At 37.9% G+C, this 23,531-nt stretch overlaps 1 protein-coding gene across 1 annotated transcript in view; it reads right to left on the reverse strand.

Moving 5' to 3' along the window:
* LOC127631541 (neurobeachin-like) overlaps positions 1-23,531 on the reverse strand; it is a 351,059-nt gene that overhangs the window by 200,242 nt on the left and 127,286 nt on the right. The window contains exons 20-30 of the mRNA XM_052109693.1: positions 23,140-23,263; positions 21,339-21,531; positions 17,785-18,765; positions 15,278-15,495; positions 14,662-14,815; positions 14,437-14,445; positions 12,957-13,137; positions 12,480-12,604; positions 11,890-11,997; positions 11,180-11,348; positions 6,945-7,374 (exon numbers count right to left, since the gene is read on the reverse strand). Coding sequence (XP_051965653.1) covers positions 6,945-7,374; positions 11,180-11,348; positions 11,890-11,997; positions 12,480-12,604; positions 12,957-13,137; positions 14,437-14,445; positions 14,662-14,815; positions 15,278-15,495; positions 17,785-18,765; positions 21,339-21,531; positions 23,140-23,263 — 2,692 coding nt within the window. The remainder of the gene's footprint in view (positions 1-6,944; positions 7,375-11,179; positions 11,349-11,889; positions 11,998-12,479; positions 12,605-12,956; positions 13,138-14,436; positions 14,446-14,661; positions 14,816-15,277; positions 15,496-17,784; positions 18,766-21,338; positions 21,532-23,139; positions 23,264-23,531) is intronic.

Raw genomic sequence — 23,531 nt, forward strand, 5'->3', positions numbered from 1 at the left:
TTTGAACAACATATACTTAAAAGATAGTTCTCTCAAATATGAAAAAAATAATTCCAGTCTTGGGGAAAGCTGTGAATAAATTTTGCAGAATGTTCTTGCTGCTCTTTTTGATACAACAAATGCATCCAAAATATGCAAAAATGTCAAAAAAAAAAAAAAAAAGTACCATTTATCTACAAAAAAATTGTTCTTATGAACAAAACACCATATTCCAAGTCTTCTGAATCCATATGACACCATCTTATTTAATTGGTGGCTGTTTTTTGTCATTTTTGGAGCTTGGCTGCCCTGATCACTTGTGATGGCAAAATTTCTCCTTTGTGTTCCTCAAAGAAAGTCATACAGGTTTGCAATGACAAGAGTAAGAGTGTATTATCACAGGTTTTTTTTTTTTTTTTTTTTAGGTTTATTTATTTATTTATTTAATATTTAATCATTATGTGGAACAACATCTAAATACATTTGATTAATATTTTTGGTACGGTTATTCATTTTACTTATATGTAATAAACGTATTACTGTAATGTATTAACATATTACCATACATTCTACTTAGAATTACAAAAATATAAAATAATTATCCTTAGCTAAGTTTGGAGCAGCACTTCACAGGAAAGTTTTCCAATATCCTTAAAGCGATGCTTTATACCCCTGTAAACTAGTTAGTGCTCATTACATCTCGGCTTCTTGCAGGTATTTGACATGTACAGCTGATTATAGACTGGATAAACAAGGTTATAATAAAATATGCACACTTCTCATGAATTATAAATTGGCATGGGGATTGTGAATAATGTATAAATTATACAGCGCATATTTAAAGAATCTGATTTTTTTTTTATTGACTGATTAAAGCATGGATTAATCTTGGGTAGAAAATGATTACTATTAGTTTATTTATTTACTTATCTTTTGAAAAAAGGCTATTAATATAATAGACAGTCTCCACATCCAAATAATATTTGTAGGTCTATAGATATGGTAGCAAACTACAGTTGCATCGCAATGTTTATTATCATCTTTAGTATTTGCAAAGACCCAAGCTAATGCATACAGCCACAGAATCCTTGCTTCCAATTCCTCATTGTGGAGGCCCCATCTGCAAAATCTGTTCCCTAGTTATTCAACACTAATTGGAAAATTCACCTTTGGAAAATTCCAGAGAGAAGGAGATGGGAGAGTCTTCATGCTCTTCTCTGTGTTTGAGGGTTTTTTGATGTTGTCACTCCCAATCTATTGAAGTTTATGCAGACAATTGAGGAGGCCTATCCATGGCTGGCAGCGCATTTGGTGGCAGGTGGCAAACAATTAGACACAGCAATTTCAGAGCCAGCAGATGACATTAAAGCATGCGGGAGTGAGTGGTGCGGCCTGGCGTCTGCAGACAGCCTGTGTGAAAGCATTTCAAAAATAATACACTCTGCCATGGCAACTCATTTCTGCCTGCCAGCCTCCATTAGGGTGCTGAGGAGTGAGGAAGACAGGAGGGGAACGGGGGCCACGATGGGGCGCTTCTGTTTAATCTGTCATCAACACCCTGGAGACCCTTCCTAACACTCACACACACACACCACACCACCTTTACTAGTTAGAAGACACACCTTATTTGTGGTGCTGTGGTGGTTGCATACATTTCAGCAAGTGTAGTTCCATTATTCTTGTTAGTCACTGCATTCCTGAGTGTCTGAGATTGGAGGAGCACATTATAAGCACATGGGCCTAGTCGTACATTAGTCATTCTTCAGAACACTTCCTTAATATATGGTAGCTATTGTAGCTAATTTTGGCTAAGAACTGCCACTTAGTTGATACAAAATGTGTTGTTGCATTCAAACAATCTATATGCAGTGCATTTTGTTTTGGAACAGAAAGCAGGTGTTTCAAAATGTATTTTTTTGCCAAGTTGAATTTTTTCAACTTGACACTGCATCTTAAAAATGCAGCTTGTAGCAGGACGCTCAAAAGCAGTACAAGATGTAACTCAACAGCCAAGGCATCAGTCTGAATGTGTATTGTTGTATGGTGGTGCTTTGAATAGGGATGAATTTAAAGATGCATGTAAATAATGTTACATTCTAAATAAAAATAAATAAATAAAAACAATACTGAAAAAGCAGTGAGATACGTTGCAGAGGTCAAAGAGAAAAAAAAACGAAGAGAAAAAAATCTGGGTTACAATGAGGCACGTACAATTGAAGTGAATAGGACCAATCCATAAATATTAATATTCACTGTTTTAAAAGTATAGACATAATGTGCAAGTTAACATGATTTTAGCATGATAAAATCACTTACTAACCTTTTCTGAAAAAGTTATATCCAATTTTACAACATTGTTGCCATGACGATATAATGCTGTAAACCCTGTAATCTCAGTCAATGTTGATTTAAACAAATTCACAGTTCAATTAACAAAAAACTAATTTAACAGAAGAATTATTATAAATGCTTTTATAAACTAAGCTTCGCATTTCTGGCTTTCAACCCTCCAAAAATTGGCCCTGTTCACTTCCATTGTAAATGTCTCACTGTGAACTACATTTTTGCTATTTGTAAAGAAAAGGAGGGATGAGTTGAAATTATTTATGTGGTAATCAACACAATTCCACAACTGCTGTCTATTGATCTTAAAGGGGTCATGACATGAGAAACCAAATTTGCCTTGATCTTTTGGTATATAAGAGGTCTTTGTATCATTAAAACGTCCTGCAAGTTTAATATTTTAAGACGTCCTCCCCGTTCTAAACGAATCATTTATTTAATCAAGCTCAAAATACAGCTCGTTCTGGATTCATGGTTAGAAGTGACGTGTCGGTTAGAAGTGACGTAACAGCGTTTGCATATGACCGCCTCCAGCACAAGATAACTACGCTATAAGCGCAAGACAACTACGCTCATTTCAGTATCGCCGTGCGCCTCACAAGTGTTCAGTCGATGGACAGCGAGCTCTGACAGAGACTACTTGTGCACAGGAAAATTACGATGCCACACAGATGTGCTGTTCCTGGCTGTGGTCAAACAAAACCTCTGAATAAGCTGCCGAAAGATCCAGACGTCAGGGAAAAATGGATGCAGTTTATTTTTTGCGGATCGACCCAGTCACGGCAGTGTTAACTTAAGCGTTTGTTCTGTACATTTTAAGGATGACTGTTTTGAGAACAAATCTCAATATGATGCTGGCTTTGCCAGAAAACTGTTGCTCAAAGATAAGTCCGTGCCGACTATTCTGGGAACAACGACGACGCAAACTGTAAGTAATCTATTTTAAACTTTAAACTACTTTTTAAAGCGCAATTTCATTCATTATGAATAATCACAGTGTTTTTACTTAGTTTACTTGCATATTGTTCTGGCTGGGGGCGTCAATAATTGATACATAGGCACTGACGTTAGCCAATCATAACAGTGGGCGTTAACACTGAAGTCTTAAATGGAAAACGCCCCCAAAACAGACTGTTTGAATCTGAGGATGAGAAACAGGGTGGGAAAAGGTCATAAATCACTAGATTTTAAACGTTTTTCTTAAAAAAATATATATTAATACTATAATTGCACCTAAGGGAACATAATAATACAATAAAAAAAACCATGTCATGACCCCTTTAACTTGTATTAAACCTATTATATTCCTTTAAATCTGAAATTGAAGCTAACTCAATAAAGCACTGAAGAAATGAGGGGATGATATGTGTAGACTCAGTGATTAGAATTTATATTTGTAATTAATAAGTACCAATTGTTTCATAGACTGTTTCACAGACAGAATTCTGCAGACAAGGTGGAATATACAGTTATTTTTTGAGGCATCACATTTACATGCTACAAACTGCTTCAATCAAAATTCTGCCTTATTATAATTAGGTTCATAAAGCCATGAACCTCACAAACCTAAGACATTCCAAAATGTTCCAAAGAATTGTCAAATTGTTCTGGCCACCTATAATATTTGTGGATTCTGACTTCTACAAGGTGCATCACAGCCAGTGAATCAGATTAGAACTGGCAGTTTAGTGTACTCTAGTAATTTTAGTGTACAATATGAATCTGAAAGTCAGTAAACTTACAGCAAAACACTTTACTTGTCTAGCTGTTGGCTAAAGGTAACTTAATGTCAAAGTGAACATGTTAATCTAATAATAATAAAAAAAACTGTTTACATATATTGATTTTGTGCAGCCATGAACAGCAACAGCTTTGCAGAGCAACTAAATATGTTTTAAGAGCAGAGACAAATCATATGGAGATTTTATCTGGCCTTGGAATGTAAACACGCCACAAAACGCTCAAACACATCTCTGAGACATTTTCAAACACAGCAATTCTTAGTGATAGGAAGTACAGGGAATGTTATGGCTTGTTTATGACCAAAAAAATAATTATGGCCATTCCTCAGGGAAAAGAATAATCCAGGTATTCATCATAGTCTGACTGTGATGTATTGTGTAATGTTTAAAGGCACAGAAACCAAAGGGATTGCATACAGAAAAGGTCACTGTACTTTTAAGGGCCTAGGACGTATACATCTGCCGTAAATGGGCTACAGTAGTGCTATTGGTGACAAGAAACGTTCATTCAACATAAAGCCAATTATTTGTCTTTTTATCTGATGCGTAGATGTTTCTGCCACCCAGTGGAGGTTCATATTATTACACGTTACCACAGTTACAGCAATCTAGAAAATAATAGTGTCAAAGAATAAGGGACAATATGGGAGGATAAGGGAGATATGCAGAAGGGGGCCGAGATATGCAGAAGGGGATGGTGAAAAGAATTGTCACAATACCCACCTTCACATGAGGTGAATAAGCAGCCCACCCCATCCTGTATCCCAACTAACCCTACAGGGCACTAGGCACACACTAAGGCTGTGATTACTATGATTCCCTCATATATAGGTGACTGAATTCCCTAAGCTGAGGCCAAATAGCTGGTAGTTTCGCCCAGAATGCTGCATCCGAACTAGGAACTAATATAAATCAAAATTGCAAGCATCTCTGAGTGACAGAGATGAGGTTAGTTTAAAGAAAAATAATAAAATTTCAGTGTTCATTACACATGAAACAAAATACTTCCTAATCTTGATGGTCTGTGGAGGAGCGCATATAAACACGTTTAGCATGAGAAGCTGGAATAAATGTGGAGCCGTGGCGCAACAGAGAAGGTTTGTAGATTAACGCTCCGCAGTCTCCAACCATCGCTGCCCCACGCTACCTTAATATGGCCCTGTTCCCACCCCATTAACCTTGCATAATTTACACCACATAGTGGTATAGAGCAAGTCCTTACCCTAAGACAAGCAAACCTGGAGAAACATGAGCTTTATATAGCCAAAGAGATTCCATCTCAAATGCCAAGCTTTCTGATGTCTCAGCTGTGCAGAGATTCTAAATTCCATGACAACTATGATGTCATAATAGTGAATGCCACTATGTGCCACTATAAACAATCAATGAGGTTAAGGAATTATTATCAGGCTGAATTTTGATGCGGCACTATGTGAAGGCAGCCTCTAAAATTTTTATGAATTAAATGTATCATTATCCCACAAACCACAATATCAACCAAAAACAACTTACTGTAAGTATAGTATGAGCTCTCAACATTAACCACAAGACAAATAACTGAAAGTGACAACAAATACAATAGTAGCATAACTAGTATTAAGTGAAAGTAAGTATAAAGTAACATTATAAATACACAGTAATCTGCTAAATGTCTTCATGATGGGACCTTGAGTAGCACATGCTATTACTATCCATAGAATCCACACCTTGCTGAAAAAATGCTCATGTCTGACAGAAATACAGAGAATACAGTAAGTCATGAAAAGTTCTACTTTATAGTCATTTGAGTTTTTTCAGCTTTGGTTGTGTAATGCACTTTTGAAAGGCAGGAACTGTGCTTGTCAAAGTGGCTTGTAACTGTTTTTTTTTGCTGAATAATCTGGGAAACAATTTTAGACACTGCCAAGAAAAGAGGGTTCACACAGAATGATAATAGAAGTTAACAGGTTTGTGTATAGCACTTTTAAATACTTTTATTAATTTTTTTTAAGTTTTTTGAGGTGTTTAATGATTATTAAATGTTATACATTATTTTAGATTAAAAAAAATAAAAATCATTATATATTTTTAAATTGCTGTACCTGCCTGTCCCTGATAGTTTAACATCTATTCAATGCACATAGTTCTCCCACTTCTCCCAATTGCTTACATCAATTTTGTTGCATTCATTTAAAATGTTCACATAGTTATGGTAGTTGACATAAAATTTCAGGCATTCGCAAGACTTTAACAAAAACGTTTTAAACAGCATACTGTAAAAAGCTAAATGCTGATTAAAATGGTAAAACAAAAAAACTCATAGCACCAATAGTGCCAGGTACATTTGAACATTTGGAAAAATCTTGATTAAAAAAAAGTTCATGGATATGATGTTATTTGTCAATGACCCAGCTATAGTTTGCTTATTTCCTTTAGTTTTTTCCTTAAAAAAACAACAACAAAAGTATGATTTCGAAAAGTGTAATAAATACAATATGTATAGTAAAAAGCACTATACAAACACATTTAGTTGAATTGAATAAGCACACACACACACACACACACACTCATCATGTCTGCAGTGGCTTTATGCCTGTTTTAATGTTGTGATATTTTCTTACACCACTGGGACTGATTTTCTTGATATGGTTTAAAGCCTCACAAACGCAGTGGCTAGTTTTCAGAGTGAGTGTTTGTGTCTGTTTAAGATCAGTGAATTTTAAGACAATGTTTACTGAGTGTGTTTGTTTGTGGTGTTTACTAGTTTTCATGTAGTTACACCTTTTCTCAAACCTGAGGTGCTTTCAGAATCTAGAGAAAAAGGAGCACGTCAGTAAACTTTGGCGTACAGGTACATCCCCCAAATCTCTGCATTGGAACACTATTGTAAGATCATGTTACCTGTCAAAGGAATGGAACTGCATGGGTAGCATGGCTTGGGCTTCCCTCTTCATGGCCAGGTGATCAGGGTAGGACAGGGGGTCTGGTCCACTCTCTGTGGTCACCACAGGAGCTGACACCAGGCTCTTCAGGATGTCTTTGATATTGATGCCTTTGTTGGCCTGACTAATGCTGGAGATCGATGAGTGCTCCACGCTTGACGGCTCAGCCAAGTTCTCCTGCGACTTGACCTCTGAGGACAGGGTGCAGAGCAGCCCACTCATGCCATTCGGACCCCCAGCACCAAGTTCAAGGTCAGCCCCATTCATCATGCTAGACAACTGCTCATCACCCAGTCCAGAGTCAGAATGAGGAAGGGGTATCTCTCGCCGTGCCTCCTCCATTGCACTTATGGCATCCTTACGGCCATTAAAGAGGACTGATGGGTTCTCTGAAGATCACAAATCATAATGCAGGAAATTTGAATAGAATAGAATAGAATAGTTTTCATTGTCACACAACAAGGCCAGTAGAAACTGCTAACCAACTTGCAATTCATATATTACAGGTACAGGCATAACAAAACTGGTCACTTACATGGATTGAACCAACAACCTTTTGGTTAACAGAATACCCAAGGCAGCTATACTAACCACATTTTACAAAAATTACAATGTGAAACATTCAATTTGGGACACTGACACCGTAAATCTGTGCATCTTATCATGTGGCTTGTGGAGCGCTTTACTGAGAACATTCCTTTAATTATAATTATTGCTAAATAACATACATCAAGTATTGCACAAACCAGTACTTTCCAATATTATGCAATTTAATAATATATTGCCAGCATGTCCATAAGTACAATTGTTGTCTTGTCACTTCTTTTTAAGTAACTCTATTAAAAGCTCTAAACCTAAAGTGCTACATTTCAAGGCACCAAATGCAATTCATGAATAAAAGCAGAAAATCTATTAAATAAACGTAACTAAAATCAGTGGTGCCTGTAGCTGAATGACCGTACGCACTGTGCGTACCATGAGCACACGACTGACCTGAGAAACATTCACTCTCAATCATTTAATCAATCATGAAGTGTGTCCGTGTTTTTGTTGGATGTTTAAAAGAACTAGCAATGCACAATTGGCAAGTTAATAATGTTTTTGAGTCCGTTCTTTTCAATGAATTGGCAAAATGGGCTTGCAAAAATGTCTGAATCGATTTGTGATTTAGCACCATCTCGCTGAATCATTTGGAGTGTTTCTCACACAGTAATGTTTTTGCGTCCACTCGCACACATTTTTCAATCGTTTTAAATGCAAACATTCTAGATGGATGTCTTATGTGTCACATTTCACAGGGTTTTTAGCATCTCTCACGGGAGCACTGCATTATTAGATGCTGCATCAAGTTAAAAAGAACTTCTTCAACTGATATAAATGTGTCTCGAGACACCTGCGTTTTGCTCTATTTGTTGTGGTGAATTTTGTTCTGAATCATTATTGAAAGAAATGCTTTAGCCAATAGTTACATGAATGCTAATCATACTCGAGAAAATACAAAAAATGTTTCTCTTAAATTCACTAGAATTGAATGTTTTGGTGTTATTTTTTCAACAACGAAGAGATCTCATGGTGAGCATCCCCCCGGACCTTCCTAGATATAAGATTTTCTGTGCGTACCCTCAGATGAAATCCTGCAGGCGCCCATGACTAAAATCATGCCTTGCTGATTTCAATTCCTCTTGACATTCCTTCAAAGTTTTGGAAGGCATTAAAGAACAGCATTTGTTATGAAATATATCATGCATGTTAATATTCAGAGATTACTATTTTGAAATAAAATGTTAGGAAAAGAATATCACTAAGGGTCTAAGTCAAGTATCCCCTCTTCCTTATCTTTTGTAAATTATATCTATATATTTGTTATCTATTTATACTGTATATGCTGTTCTTTATTTGCATTTACCATTTTTTATTAATGTTTTTGTCATTTCCTAATGTTTTTTTTTTGGTTTGTTTTTCCAGGTTGTTTGAACTTTCCTTAATATAGTAGAATTTTGTCTGTACACTTTTGTTTGTGTATGTCTTATTTGACATATTTTCAAGAAGATCATACTCATGTAGCACAATGGCAATGGAGTGTTTCTTTTCTTTAAAAGTATTTGCGGTCAGTCTATTCATTACTCATCATCCTCAGACAGATATTCTGCATAATAACCTCAAATCCTTGCACTTGTGACCATTCTGTTTTCAATCTCCTGCTTGTCCTGACCCAGTTGTTCTCCAGATGTTGGGATTTTCTCATAAATATTCATTGTGCGCCCTTAGCAAGGTCAGCAGGGCACGATTTAGCTATGGAGCATGTCTGGATGCCGATTTGGGTGCAGAAATTGACTGCTACATGTTGTTTGGAACCCCTCCTCCCCCCAACCCCCATCATAATTTTTCCCCAAAATGTATAAGGCCGAAGCAGAGTAGTGCCTCAGCCTCTATGATCCCATTATTCTCTGGTGGATTGCCTTCCTAATGGGCACTGACAGATGGGGCTGGAAATAGCAGCACTGCTCCTACATCCCAATGTTCTTTCTCCATACATCTTTTTTCTTCTTAAACCTCTTTTGTCTCTGTTCTCTCTGTTAAGGATCACCCTAATGGTGACTTTACACGAAACAGCTATCGACGGTAAAATAACATCAGTAATACTAAAAATAGATAAAATCTCTATGAATTCTTAATAAAAACTAATGAAATGCCCACATAAGTTCCTTTTGACCAAACAAACTTGTATCAATTATTCAAGCACAGGTACTTATGGGTAATTCTGTGGATTTGTAAGTTAAAGAAGTTTAAGTAACACAATTATTCATTTACTTTAGTTAACTCTCTTTTAAGTTTACCTTACAATTGGCATTTTGTGTTGTAAACATGAATGTAAATTAAGCAAAGCTAAAAATAAAAAAAACATGTATAGCAATTTATTTATTTAAATTGAGCTCACTGTTTATGTAACTTTTCATCTAAAATCTTGATGGCAAATAAAAAAAACCTTGGACAGGTTATATGTAAAATATCTACACTGGCAGCCAAACTGTTTGGAGTAATGTACAGATTTAACTCTTATGGAAAGTAAGTGGTACTTTTATTCACCAATTTGGCATTCAACTGATAAGAATGTATAGTCAGGACATTAATAACATGAAAAATGACTACTACAATTTGAAAAATAAAATCAGAACTTCTTAAACTACTTCAAAGTGTTCTCATCAAAAAAATCCTTTGCATGCAGCAATGACAGCTTGGCATTCTAGCTGTCAGTTTTTCCAGATACTCAGGTGACATTTCACCCCACACTTCCTGCCATTCACTTGCCATAGATGTGGCTGTCTTGTTGGGCACTTCTCACGCACCTTACAGTCTAGCTGATCCCACAAATGCTCAATGTGGTTAAGATCCATAACACTCTTTTCCAATTATCTGTTGTCCAATGTCTGTGTTTCGTTGTCCACTCTAACCTTTTCTTTTTGTTTTTCTGTGGCTTTTTCTTTGCAGTTCTTCCCATGAGGCCTGCACCCCTGAGTCTTCTCTTTACTGTTGTACATGACACTGGAATTGAGCAGGAAGAATTCAATGAAGCTGTCAGCTGAGGACATGTACAGTGTCTATTTCTCAAACTTTCTGTCCTTGTTAGAGCCAGTTAACCTTTGTCTTTGAAGACTTTAGTGTATGCCTTTGTATGAAATCTTCAGTTTTTTGGTGATTTCAAGCATTGTATAGACTTCATTCCTCAAAACAATGATTGACTGAAGAGTTTCTATTGAAAGCTGTTTCTTTTTTAGCCATTTTTGTGTTAATATTGACTTTAAGACATTCCAGTCTATTGTATACTGTGGCAACTCAAAAACAAACACAAAGACAATGTTAAGCTACATTTAATGAACCAAATAGCTTTCAACTGTGTTTGATATAATGTTAAGTGATTTCCTAGCACCAAATTATCAATTTAGCATGATTACTCAAGGATAAGGTGTTGGAGTGATGACTTTTTCAAATAGTGATGGTACTGTTTTTTACATCAGTAACGTCCCGATTATACTTTGTGATCAGTTGAATGCCACTTTGGTGAAATTAAGTACCAATTTCCTTCTAAAACAGCTAAATCTGTACATTATTCCAAACCTTTGGCCACCATTGTATATGTAATAAGTGTATTAAGGTGTGTCAACAAATAAAATATTAGCCTTTCCACTACAACACCTGTGCTGGTGGGGGAACTAATGTCCTGCCGAACCCCTCTTCCAGATTGGCTAATGAACCTGACCGTCTCCTGCTGGGGCTCCAGAATATCCCGGTACTTAGATACCATGAGGACAGAGATAAAATACACAACAGCAAGAGCCAGGAACTGGGCCTGCTTACTGTCATCCTGTAAAACACAAAATCAGCAAAGGTTACGAAGAAGAGTCAACATGTGACCAGAACATGTCACGCAAAGAGAAACGCTAAACCATAAAATATCTGTTCATCACAATAAATTTAGACACGTTCAACTAAGTTTGACAGCCAGAAAGTGAACTACATCTACTGTTTTATGAACAAAAACCTATGAAACTTTTTTTTGTGAAATATTTGCTTGAAAAATATATTTGTTATACCATTATTTAAAATAAATGCCTCATGATGTTATATTTGTTATCACATTCAATGGCATTCATACATTTTTATGTGTTGCTTAAATGTCCAATTACTGTGTGATCAATTTTTCAGCATTCTTGAATTGTTTCTCTGAACTCAGCTGATCTTAGTGACTGTAATATTTGAATGGAGAGTTTTATATAGTGCAATTAACAGCATTTCTTAATTAAATTTTTGGGGTGTCAGTCAACATAAAAAATAAGAATCAGAGACCCTTTTGAAATGATATGGTCTTCCCATCCCAAGACAAACTATTTAAATATTTGACTCACAACGTCACGGAAGACAGCAGCTCGCAGACGGTTGATATCCACGTCTTGCAGAAGTCGTTCTGGGTCCTTGATAGGAGAAACGTTGCTGGGGAAACTTTCTATTGTGGTCTAAGGCAGATAAAGCTGATTTTTTAGCTGCTTTACTAACACTTTACCAATTCTCACATGGCAGAGGTCATTTACACATTTGCAACATTCCCCACAGTATCAAATCACACATTGCCTGACAATGTTACATTGTGTGGAACAAAGTGTCAAGAAACCATTAATTTTATACTCTTTAACAAAGAGCCTTGAACAAGCTGCAGTTCAGTTGGTATGTTATGTGTTATTAAGTTATGACCCCAAACACTTCTAAATCCTTGTTTATTAAAAGGTATACTGTAGGTACTATGTAACATAGTTGCACTAAAATACTCTTAATAACAGTAAGTGATTAAATCACATGACACATTTGTATACAACATTTGTAACATACATTTTTTTTGTCTAAATGAATAGCAAGAATTACAATTTTTTTTTATACTTAAACATGTGTAAATATGTGTAATACTTAAATACAAAAGAACAGTGTGTAGTAAACTTGGTACCTTGCTGGCCGTGAACACACTTAGCATTCCCTCCTGAGACTTACTGCAGGACAGAGTGGACTTCAGTCCCCTATCTCTCTGACGTTGTCGACACTCTAAACAGTTCCTGACTGCCACACAACAAACTGAGAGACAGAAGAAGAGTGTGCAAAAAATTGTAAAATGTGGAAGAGGACAAACAGAGAGGGAAGAGAGTATTCCTGGATAAAATTCTATTCCTGCAAAAAATACACCATGTTCTATAGTAACAGATTTGACGTAATAAATATTTTCACTCAGCTACTGTGTATATCAGGCCAGAAGCTTGTTTGTCTTACATAGTGCCAAAACTGATAACTTTGCTAAACTAATTTATGTTGAAATTCTATAACTGATATTTTTTTATTATTTATTATTATATGGCTGTTAAAAATGTGTTCTGAGACTAACACACCATCTCCCTCTCTCGCTCAAACACACACACACACACACACACACCTAGTCTGAGGCACTGTCTCATCAGTCCTCCCGAGGACATGTTCTTCTCAGCTTCGATCTCGCTGAAGTTGAGCGAACTTGCAAAAACCAGCACGTCCACCATGGCCATCAGTCGATTCAGAAAGATCACAGCCGTCTCAGATGACATGCCCTGCATCGTCTCAATGACCTCAAATTCAGTCTGACATGGACAGATGCACAAACACACAAAAAATAATCCAAATGCACAAAGACATTATATTAAAGCTTAATATCACAGCAAATGATTGCATCAGAACATGCAATACAACACTTATCAGTCAATAATTTCAGTAAAGAAAAACAAAAGTGATGGCAGACAATGAGATACGACGTGACACAATAAGATGTTCTGACTAAGACATTCAACTCAACTAAAACAACAGCACTGACTTTTTGGGAACATGTGTTCATTGTATAATATTGTACCAGTCCGTTAAAAAATAATTGATCTATGTACAAAAACAAAATAGTTTAAAGGGATACTTCACCCAAAATGAAAATTCTCTCATCATTCACTCACCCCAGATGTGTATGACTTTCTTTCTTCTGCAGAGCACAATAAAGATTTTTTGAAACATGCATCAGCTCTGTTGGTCCTCACAATGCAAGTAAATGGTGACCAGAACTCAGAAAGTCCAAAATTACATTAAGGCAGCATAAAAGTAATCCATAAGACACCAGTGGTTAAATCCATATATTCTGAAGCTATATGATGGGTGAGAAACTCATCAATATTTAAGCCCTTTTCTACTATCAATCTCCACCTTTGACACGCCCCAACCAGTAGGTGGCTGAATGTGAAAGTGAACATGTAGATTTACAGTTTAAAATACTTAATTATTGATCTGCTTCTCACCCATACCTCTCATAATGCTTCAAAAGATTTGGATTTAACCACTGGAGTCTTATGGATTACTTTTATACTGCCTTCTGGACCTTCAGGGTTCTGGTCAACATTCACTTGCATTGTGAGGAACAACAGAGCTGAAATATTATTTAAAAATCTTTGTTTATATTTTTAGAAGAATGAAAGCTATACACATCTGGGATGGCATGAAGGTGATTAAATTCTGAGAGAATTTTCTGTTTTGGGTGAACTATCCCTTTAAGTATAATGTTTGTGGGATGACAAATGGTAAATTGTATATGATCTGCACTTATATAGTGCCTTTTTAACCTTAACGGTATTCAAAGCACTTTACACTGTGACACATTCACCCATTCATACACACATTTATTCACAAATGGCGGTAGAGCTGCCAAGCAAGGCACTTGAGGTTCAGTGTCTTGCCCAAGGACACTTCGGCATGTGGAGTCATGTGGGCCGGGATTCAAACCACCAACCCTGAGATTAGTGGCCAACCCTCTCTACCACCTGAGCCACAGCCACCAAATTAATGAGGAAAAAATGGCAATGAAACACAGAACATTTAAAATACAGTGATTTATTTATACTAACCTTGGTATTCTTTGCATAAACAAATAAATGAACAGCAAATGAGAAAAGATATAATTAAAACATACACTGAATAGTAAAAAGAACACATAAAATAAGGTAACATAAGGCATGTCGCCTTGCTCCTGAGGCAGTTTTTATTTGAATGTTTATTTATTTAATAGCTTTTTTGTAGTAATCTATGATGACCACCAGATGACAGTATTGTCAAACCTCTGGCACACTTACAGAAGGTGAGGTGGCAGCAGAGAGAAGAGGAAGGATTCCTCCACAGGCAATGATAATGTTATCCACCATCTGTGAGATCAGGTGAATGGTGTTGTGCACAAAGATTATATTCTCGTTGCTGTTCACAAAGTCCATTACTGATTTTGTTGAATGACTGGTGGGAGGAAATAAAGAGGGAATGGAGAATGAGAAAGAAAATAAAAAAATAGAGAAAGACAATATGCATTTAGATTGCATTAACTCAGTATTTTACTATATTATTGTTGTTATACAATGATTGTCAATCATTCTGTGTTATTTCATGTAATTACAATGTTATTACATATATGATACATGGTAATAGACATAAGTCAGCGCAGACAGGTTATATAATTTGACATGAAAGGCTGTGAGGGATATTAGTCAATTCAAAATAGCATTCTGTTGCTTACATTGGTGTTGAAAATACATTGTTCCACAAATTTCCCCAAAAATGATATGTGCCCTTGTGCTTCAAGACAGTTTGACATATTGAATGAACTGTACTTCTATTCCTTATGGTTTTGTTTTTGTCCGTATAAATTTAAAAGTTTACTATGACAAGGGTCTATAGCCAGAGTAAACAGCAGCCACCCACCTTCTCCAAATGTGCACATCTGCCTCCAGGGCAAAGAACAGGTCTGTAAGTAAGCGCTGGTGCATGGGGGACCACTTAAACTCAGGGATACGGAACATGGTGGTGCGTGGACCAGGGCTGAACTGATGCCGCTGCTCCTCTGACATCAGCATGCCTCTGAAGCCAAGGTCTACCCGAAAATCTCTGTCCAACTGACTCCCAGAACGGCTGTGCAGACTCTGAAAGCATACAAGCTTATTTGAATTCCAAATCTTACACACTTCAAACACATGGCACCTTAGAAAATGCAGTTTTATGGGCTCTGGCAAACAAATCATGGGTTTTGTGTATAGCAGGTATAGCAATGTTGATTTTCTTGCATAGAGATCATCCTTGTAATTTCTAACAAAAAGCCTTCATGCTAGAAACTTGTTTATAGACCTACATTTCCTTAAAATTCAGCTTTTAGAAAAAAAAAAAAAAGAAGTTTGTTAGACATTTCTTGAGGCAATCTCAGAACCAGGCTTAACAGGCATGAAGATATAGAAAATGGAAGCAGAGGTAAAGCAAAGACATTTGAATCCAGATAACATTAAACCACTTGTTGGACTTCACCAAGCTGTGACTTTATTCTCGTTTTGACTTATAAAATAAAAAATCTTGCAAACAAACAGAAAATTGTCACATTAAGAATTACTCTGGACAAAAAGTAGGTCAAGACCAAACAATCTAACATTAATTATTACATAGCTTTCTGGAATACTCGATTCTGATTGGTCAATGGCGCCATCTAGCCTTCTGATATTGCTCAGTAACAACCGCACATCTGCGTATAAGTCCGCTCATTTGAGTATTGTGAGCCATCTCTCCTGCTTCTCGTTAACTGTGTGATCTCTACAAGTAAGCCAATAAAATAATTTCAACACAAATCAATGTTTTATGAGCAATTATTTGTTTATTTGGCAAGTAGTCTTGAAATAGGCTGAATCATGAGGATTTAGGAGTTAGGAGTTTTGTATTTGTTATTTTATAATTTTTCTTGTTTATATATATATATATATATATATATATATCTCAAAATATACATGTCAACATTATTATAAATTGCTCTCCACGACCCACTCCACGACCGATTTTCAATGCTCTGGCTAAGGGAAGGAGGTTCTCACCCAAGATTTCACTCACCCAAGATTTCACGGTATATGCCCTGTCCATTATCCCTTTGATGTGGAGAAGTTGTCCTGTCCCCTTAGCAGAAAAACACCCCCAAAGCATAATGTTTCCACGGTGGGGATGGTGTTCTTGGGGTCATAGGCAGCATTCCTCCTCCTCCAAACACGGCGAGTTGAGTTGATGCCAAAGAGCTTGATTTTGGTCTCATCTGACCACAACACTTTCACCCAGTTCTCCTCTGAATCATTCAGATGTTCACTGGCAAACTTCAGACGGGCTTTCTTGAGCAGGGGGACCTTGAGGGCACTGCAGGATTTCAGTCCTTCACGGCGTAGTGTTACCAATTGTTTTCTTGGTGACTATGATCCCAGCTGCCTTGAGATCATTGACAAGATCCTCCCGTGTAGTTTTGGGCTGATTCCTTACCATCCTCATGATCATTGCAACTCGCCGTGTTTGGAGGAGGAGGAATGCTGCCTATGACCCCAAGAACACCATCCCCACCGTCAAACATGGAGGTGGAAACATTATGCTTTGGGGGTGTTTTTCTGCTAAGGGGACAGGACAAATTCTCCACATCAAAGGGACAATGGACAGGGCATATACCATCAAATCTTGGGTGAGAACCTCCTTCCCTCAGCCAGGGCATTGAAAATGGGTCGTGGATGGGTATTCCAGCATGACAATGACCAAAAACACACAGCCAAGGCAACAAAGGAGTGGCTCAAGAAGAAGCACATTTAGGTCCTGGAGTGGCCTAGCCAGTCTCCAGACCATAATCCCATAGAAAATCTGTGGAGGGAGCTGAAGGTTCGAGTTGCCAAATGTCAGCCTCGAAACCTTAATGACTTGGAGAAGATCTGCAAAGAGGAGTGGGACAAAATCCCTCCTGAGATTTGTGCAAACCTGGTGGCCAAATACAAGAAATGTCTGACCTCTGTGATTGCCAACAAGGGTTTTGCCACCAAGTACTAAGTGATTTTTTGCAGAGGGGTCGAATACTTTCGCTCATTAAAATACAATTCAATTTATAACATTTTTGACATGCATTTTTTCTTGTTATTCTGTCTCTCACTGTTCAAATTAACCTACCATTAAAATTATACACTGATCATTTGTTTGTCAGTGGGCAAACGTAAAATATCAGCACGGGATCAAATACTTTTTTTTTATATATATACAGTATATGCATGCGTGTGTGTGTGTGTGTCCATATCTGTGTAATTGTATATGTAATATATATATATTATATTCTTTATATCCTTTATAATATAAATAAAACTACACACAGTCTGCTTAACAGTAGATTTGTTAAATAGAAGTCTTTCATCAACATATGTTCACATTTCCCATACCTGTGTTGTAGTAGCAGTCTGAATCTTCTTTATATCTTTGTCTTTGCCATCGTCTGCTTTCTCTGTGTCTGATGTGGTGCTTGTAACATCTGCGCTTATCTTTCCTCCAAGAACCTCTGGCTCCAGCTCCTCTGCCACCAGCTCCAATTGCCCCGGGCATTTATACAACCTTTCCCCTTCACAGACATTGAAACCACTCAAGGCAGGCTGCAGCTTAAAGCTGTCATCCTCCAAAGCTGCAGAGGTGGCTTTCAAGTCTTTTGAGCTCTTTGCCATGAGAGTCAGAAGTCCAAGATCTGGACTGGAGCTGGTGTGGACATGAGGTTCCACTCCAGACAACGGTAGTGGTTCAGACAGTCCCATTTCAGGCAGGAGGTTCTCTCTAGAGCTGGTCGACATTGTGCCAAAGAGGAAGGTGTTGCTGCTGGAAATGGTGTCTTTTTCATCGGCCAGATTGATGAGAGGACCTGAGGTTTTATCTTCTAAACTGGTTTTAGGCACCAGCAGACTATTTACATTGCTGTTTAACTTCTCCACCGCAGCTGAGTAGACGTTGTCCAGGAGAGAGTGCACCTCCACTAAGCTACCATTTTCTGTGACACTCAATGTTTCAGGTAAGAGGTCCATGTCATCTATTTTCACCTCCGTGGCTTCAACTTTCTCAGCTTTGATGTCCACCAGCAGGTCGTGAACTTCAACACGGACACCTGATGCTGGGTTCTCCACAGCCAAACTCTTAGTTTCAGACAGGAGGTTCCGCCCAGTGTCTGTTGTCTCTGGTTCATCTACTTCAATCTCAGGTGTTAGGGTCTGGGAGTCTGGGTCCAGCTGCAGAGTGCCTTTAATGGTGGAAGCCTGGGCAGAGAGCCCAGAGATAGTGCTGACAAGTCCCTTCTTCCCTTTCTTAATGTTCTCCTCTTCCTGACGCTGGTATTCCTCATACATTTTGGCTAAATACTCCTTGTGAGCTTCATATGTCACCTGACAAACATAAAGTGGTGACAGAAATTAAAGGGATAGTTCAACCTCAAATGAAAATGAGGGTGAGTAAATGATGAGAGAATTTTCATTTTTGGGTAAACTATTCCTTTAAGGATTTTCAAATGCACGCCTGATCATAACTAACATGCATCAAAAAGTTTACAATTCTGCAAATAATTTGATACAGGTTCTTAATTAAATAAGAAGGCACTGCCGAGGTTGTACTTCCTTTGCCAGCTGAGGAAGTTCAACCTCCAACAGGAGCAGTTGACACAGTTCTACCCGGCCGTCATTGAGTCTTCAGCCACCAAACCAGACAGAAGGAAAATACAACGGACAGTCAGTACTGCTGAGAGGATTATTGGTGCCCCTGTGCCCACCCTCCAAGACCTGTACGTCTCCAGAGTGAGAAAACATGCAGGTAGAATCACTCTGGACCACACACACCCTGCCCACTCCCTCTTTGAACTGTTACAGAGCACTGAGCACCAGGATATCCAGGCACAAGAACAGTTTTTACCCTCAGGGCATTTTCCTCATGAAAAATGAAACTGTCTCAGGATTCCCCCATAGTGAAATAATGTAAATACATATCTCATGTACATGTGTAAATTCATGTATTTAATTCAATAACTGTATATACCCCTACCTTGCACATACACTCACCTAAAGGATTATTAGGAACACCATACTAATACTGTGTTTGACCCCCTTTCGCCTTCAGAACTGCCTTAATTCTATGTGGCATTGATTCAACAAGGTGCTGAAAGCATTCTTTCGAAATGTTGGCCCATATTGATAGGATAGCATCTTGCAGTTGATGGAGATCTGTGGGATGCACATCCAGGGCACGAAGCTCCCGTTCCACCACATCCCAAAGATGCTCTATTGGGTTGAGATCTGGTGACTGTGGGGGCCATTTTAGTACAGTGAACTCATTGTCATGTTCAAGAAACCAATTTGAAATGATTCGAGCTTTGTGACATGGTGCATTATCCTGCTGGAAGTAGCCATCAGAGGATGGGTACATGGTGGCCATAAAGGGATGGACATGGTCAGAAACAATGCTCAGGTAGGCCGTGGCATTTAAACGATGCCCAATTGGCACTAAGGGGCCTAAAGTGTGCCAAGAAAACATCCCCCACACCATTACACCACCACCACCAGCCTGCACAGTGGTAACAAGGCATGATGGATCCATGTTCTCATTCTGTTTACGCCAAATTCTGACTCTACCATCTGAATGTCTCAACAGAAATCGAGACTCATCAGACCAGGCAACATTTTTCCAGTCTTCAACTGTCCAATTTTGGTGAGCTCTTGCAAATTGTAGCCTCTTTTTCCTATTTGTAGTGGAGATGAGTGGTACCCGGTGGGGTCTTCTGCTGTTGTAGCCCATCCGCCTCAAGGTTGTGCGTGTTGTGGCTTCACAAATGCTTTGCTGCATACCTCGGTTGTAACGAGTGGTTATTTCAGGCAAAGTTGCTCTTCTATCAGCTTGAATCAGTCGGCCCATTCTCCTCTGACCTCTAGCATCAACAAGGCATTTTCGCCCACAAGACTGCCGCATACTGGATGTTTTTCCCTTTTCACACCATTCTTTGTAAACCCTAGAAATGGTTGTGTGTGAAAATCCCAGTAACTGAGCAGATTGTGAAATACTCAGACCGGCCCGTCTGGCACCAACAACCATGCCACGCTCAAAATTGCTTAAATCACCTTTCTTTCCCATTCTGACATTCAGTTTGGATTCAGGAGATTGTCTTGACCAGGACCACACCCCTATATGCATTGAAGCAACTGCCATGTGATTGGTTGATTAGATAATTGCATTAATGAGAAATTGAACAGGTGTTCCTAATAATTCTTTAGGTGAGTGTATATTACCAGTTGATCATGTGCATATGCCATTCTGTTATCTGTCCTATTATTTGTATGTCTATTTATACTCTTACCTTCTTTTATATTCTGTGTCTCACTGTAATTTGTTTCTCCTATTGCAAGAAAAACAATCAAATCCTGTGCACATGTGAACACTTGGCAATAAAGCTCATTCTTATTCTGATTCTGAAATAAATGTTCAAGCTACTATTAGAAGGTACAGTATCCCCAAAATGTATTTGGACTCTTAAGCTACACTTAAAAATGTTATTTTAAAAGTAGTGCTCTAGAACAACCATGGGTTAAGGTCACATTCATTATGGACATTGAAATAAGTTTGACAAACAGGAAGCGTCCAAATACTTAACTCTTAATTTTTAATAGTGTATTGTTTTATTTGTATTTTATTTATATTGTATCTACCAAAGCTCTATTGTGAAATGTTTTGCATTAAATGTGTGCTTTTTGCTACTTTGCTTTACAATAAATGCCCACTTGGTTTCATATTTTGTTATTTAATGCAATAACATTCATGTATTTGTATCTTAAGGGTCCAAATACTTTCTGGGGCCACTGTAACTGTATATTATATTTTTATCAGACACCCTGCATCTAGATATCAGCATAAGCCATTGAAAAACCCACAAAGATTGACCACCATTCTTTTCTCCTGTTGGAAATTGGCTATTTACTTTGGAGTGGGCAATGGAGAGTGTGTCCACCCAAACACGCCAGCCGCCCCACTCGTGCTTGATGGCATGATAGAGAAGGATCCGGAAGATGTTGTAAACCATCTCTGTGATCTTCTGCTCTTCTGAGTTCTTCGGATTAATGTATCCGAGAGAGAACATCCAGTCCTGCCACACGGAACACTGCAGCAGACACCTGTCACACAGAAATTAGATAGATTATGCCCACTGCAGTGTTAAAAAAAAAAACTCTCCTCCACAAACATCTTTTTTAACATCCTTGAACAGTACTCAAAGGTGGCACCTAATTCACATACTGACAAGTAACACGAAGCAATTTCAGCCCCAGCCTCCTCTAAACTTCAGATCTTTGAGGTAACACAGCGAATGACTGGCAGCTATTTGAATAACACCCGAAGCACATTGTGTTATTCACATTATTTTGCTCGCAGTGCATTGTTGTGTTATAAATGGCTCTTGGGCTGAGGTGAAATGGATTTAGCTTGTTACTTTAGTAGACATGCTTGGGATTGTAAGATATCAGAAAGGAATATTTTGTTCCAGCCATACCTACCGGCTTGTAAAATTTAAAGCTACATAATGCAAACCATTCTTAAAGCAATAGTTCACACAAAAATTGAACATTCTGTCATTTACTCACCCTCATGTTGTTCCACACCAATTTGACTGACATTTTTCTGTGGAAGACAAAATATGAATCTTTGAATAATATACAGATTGCTCTTTCCATATAATGAAAGACGATGAGGACTGGGGCTGCCAATCTCCAAAATGTCAACAAAGTTTCATATTGATATTTAAGTTTTTATTCACTGATAACAAATTGAAGTATTTTTTTCCCATCTGCCAAAGCTCTCAAATGGACTACAAAAATGGCACATCAACAGTACAGATAGTAAATGCTATTGGTTTTCATGTTTTGTGACCAATCAATGGTACCATATTTGACTTGAGAGCTACCACAGAAAGGAAGAAAACCAGTCAATAATGACTTCAATTTAATTCTGTTCCTCATGTAAAGTTAACAGAAAACTTGTCATATAAAGTAATATGGACTACTTTTATTGTACTTCTATTGTACTTTTGCATCCTTTTTGATGCTAGAAAGCTCCAGTCCTCATTTGCATTCATTATTTGGAAAAGAGTGACCATGATATTCTTAACAAAAAATATTTTGTGTCCAACAGAAGTCATACGGGCATGGAACGATTTGAGGTTGAGTAAATGATGACAGAATTTTAATTTGAATGTTTTGGTGAACTATTCCATTAACAGCCATGACAAAATGCAGTATCTGGTCAAGCTACCAGCGACTGTTTACAGATGTTTTGGGAAAGCACTTTGGAGACGTAATGACTACATCTTGTCTAAAAGCTTCATCCCTTCAGTTCTGAGTGGCTCTCTCTAGAATTTAATGATATAGATGATGAAAAGAAATAACAGACAATTGAGATCTCAGCGTATATTGGCCAGCTGACTGATTGCCAGACTTTTGACAGCACAGAGGACAACTAGCTACATACAGCTATCGGAAGGCAAGAAAAAACGAAAATCAACAGCCATAAGGCAGCAGTGAAAACTGTTGTGAGCTCACATTGTAACATCTGCTGGGAGAGAAACATGCTGAGATGTTGAGGATTATTTAGCATCATGAGTGTGCACATTAAATACAACAACAAGGAGAACAATGTCACTCTCTTTTCTGATCCATTCACCAGGCGGTTAATTGCTGTCATTATGGGATGGCGGAAGGGAGGAAGAGGAGGAGACAGAAGACCCTCACCGTCTGTTCTCCCGGCTGTTGCTGAAGAGTTTGATCATGTCAGAGAGAAAAAGCCGCCGCACTTCCATCAGGTCTGCACTGGGTGTGGAGTTCTTCAGCAGTGTGGCCACCACCTTTAGAATCACTGAGAACAACAAATAAAAGCACATATGTTAATAACACAGCCAGTCAAAGCAGAGTTTTGTCTGATTGACACAAATGTGGACCATGTTGTCAATGCAAAACCACAGCAATTAGCATAAATGTCAATGAGATCAGAAAAATGTCAAAGGCAATAGACATTTGTTAGGGTGAGCGCATAACATTTGACAAACCCATACGTTGTTTTTATCCTCTCAAAAACTTGCAAGACCATGGAATCAATTCCCAGGGAACACAAATACTGAAAACGC

This window comes from Xyrauchen texanus, chromosome 38, assembly GCF_025860055.1.
Source record: "Xyrauchen texanus isolate HMW12.3.18 chromosome 38, RBS_HiC_50CHRs, whole genome shotgun sequence".
In the NCBI taxonomy this organism is placed as follows: Eukaryota; Metazoa; Chordata; class Actinopteri; order Cypriniformes; family Catostomidae; genus Xyrauchen; species Xyrauchen texanus.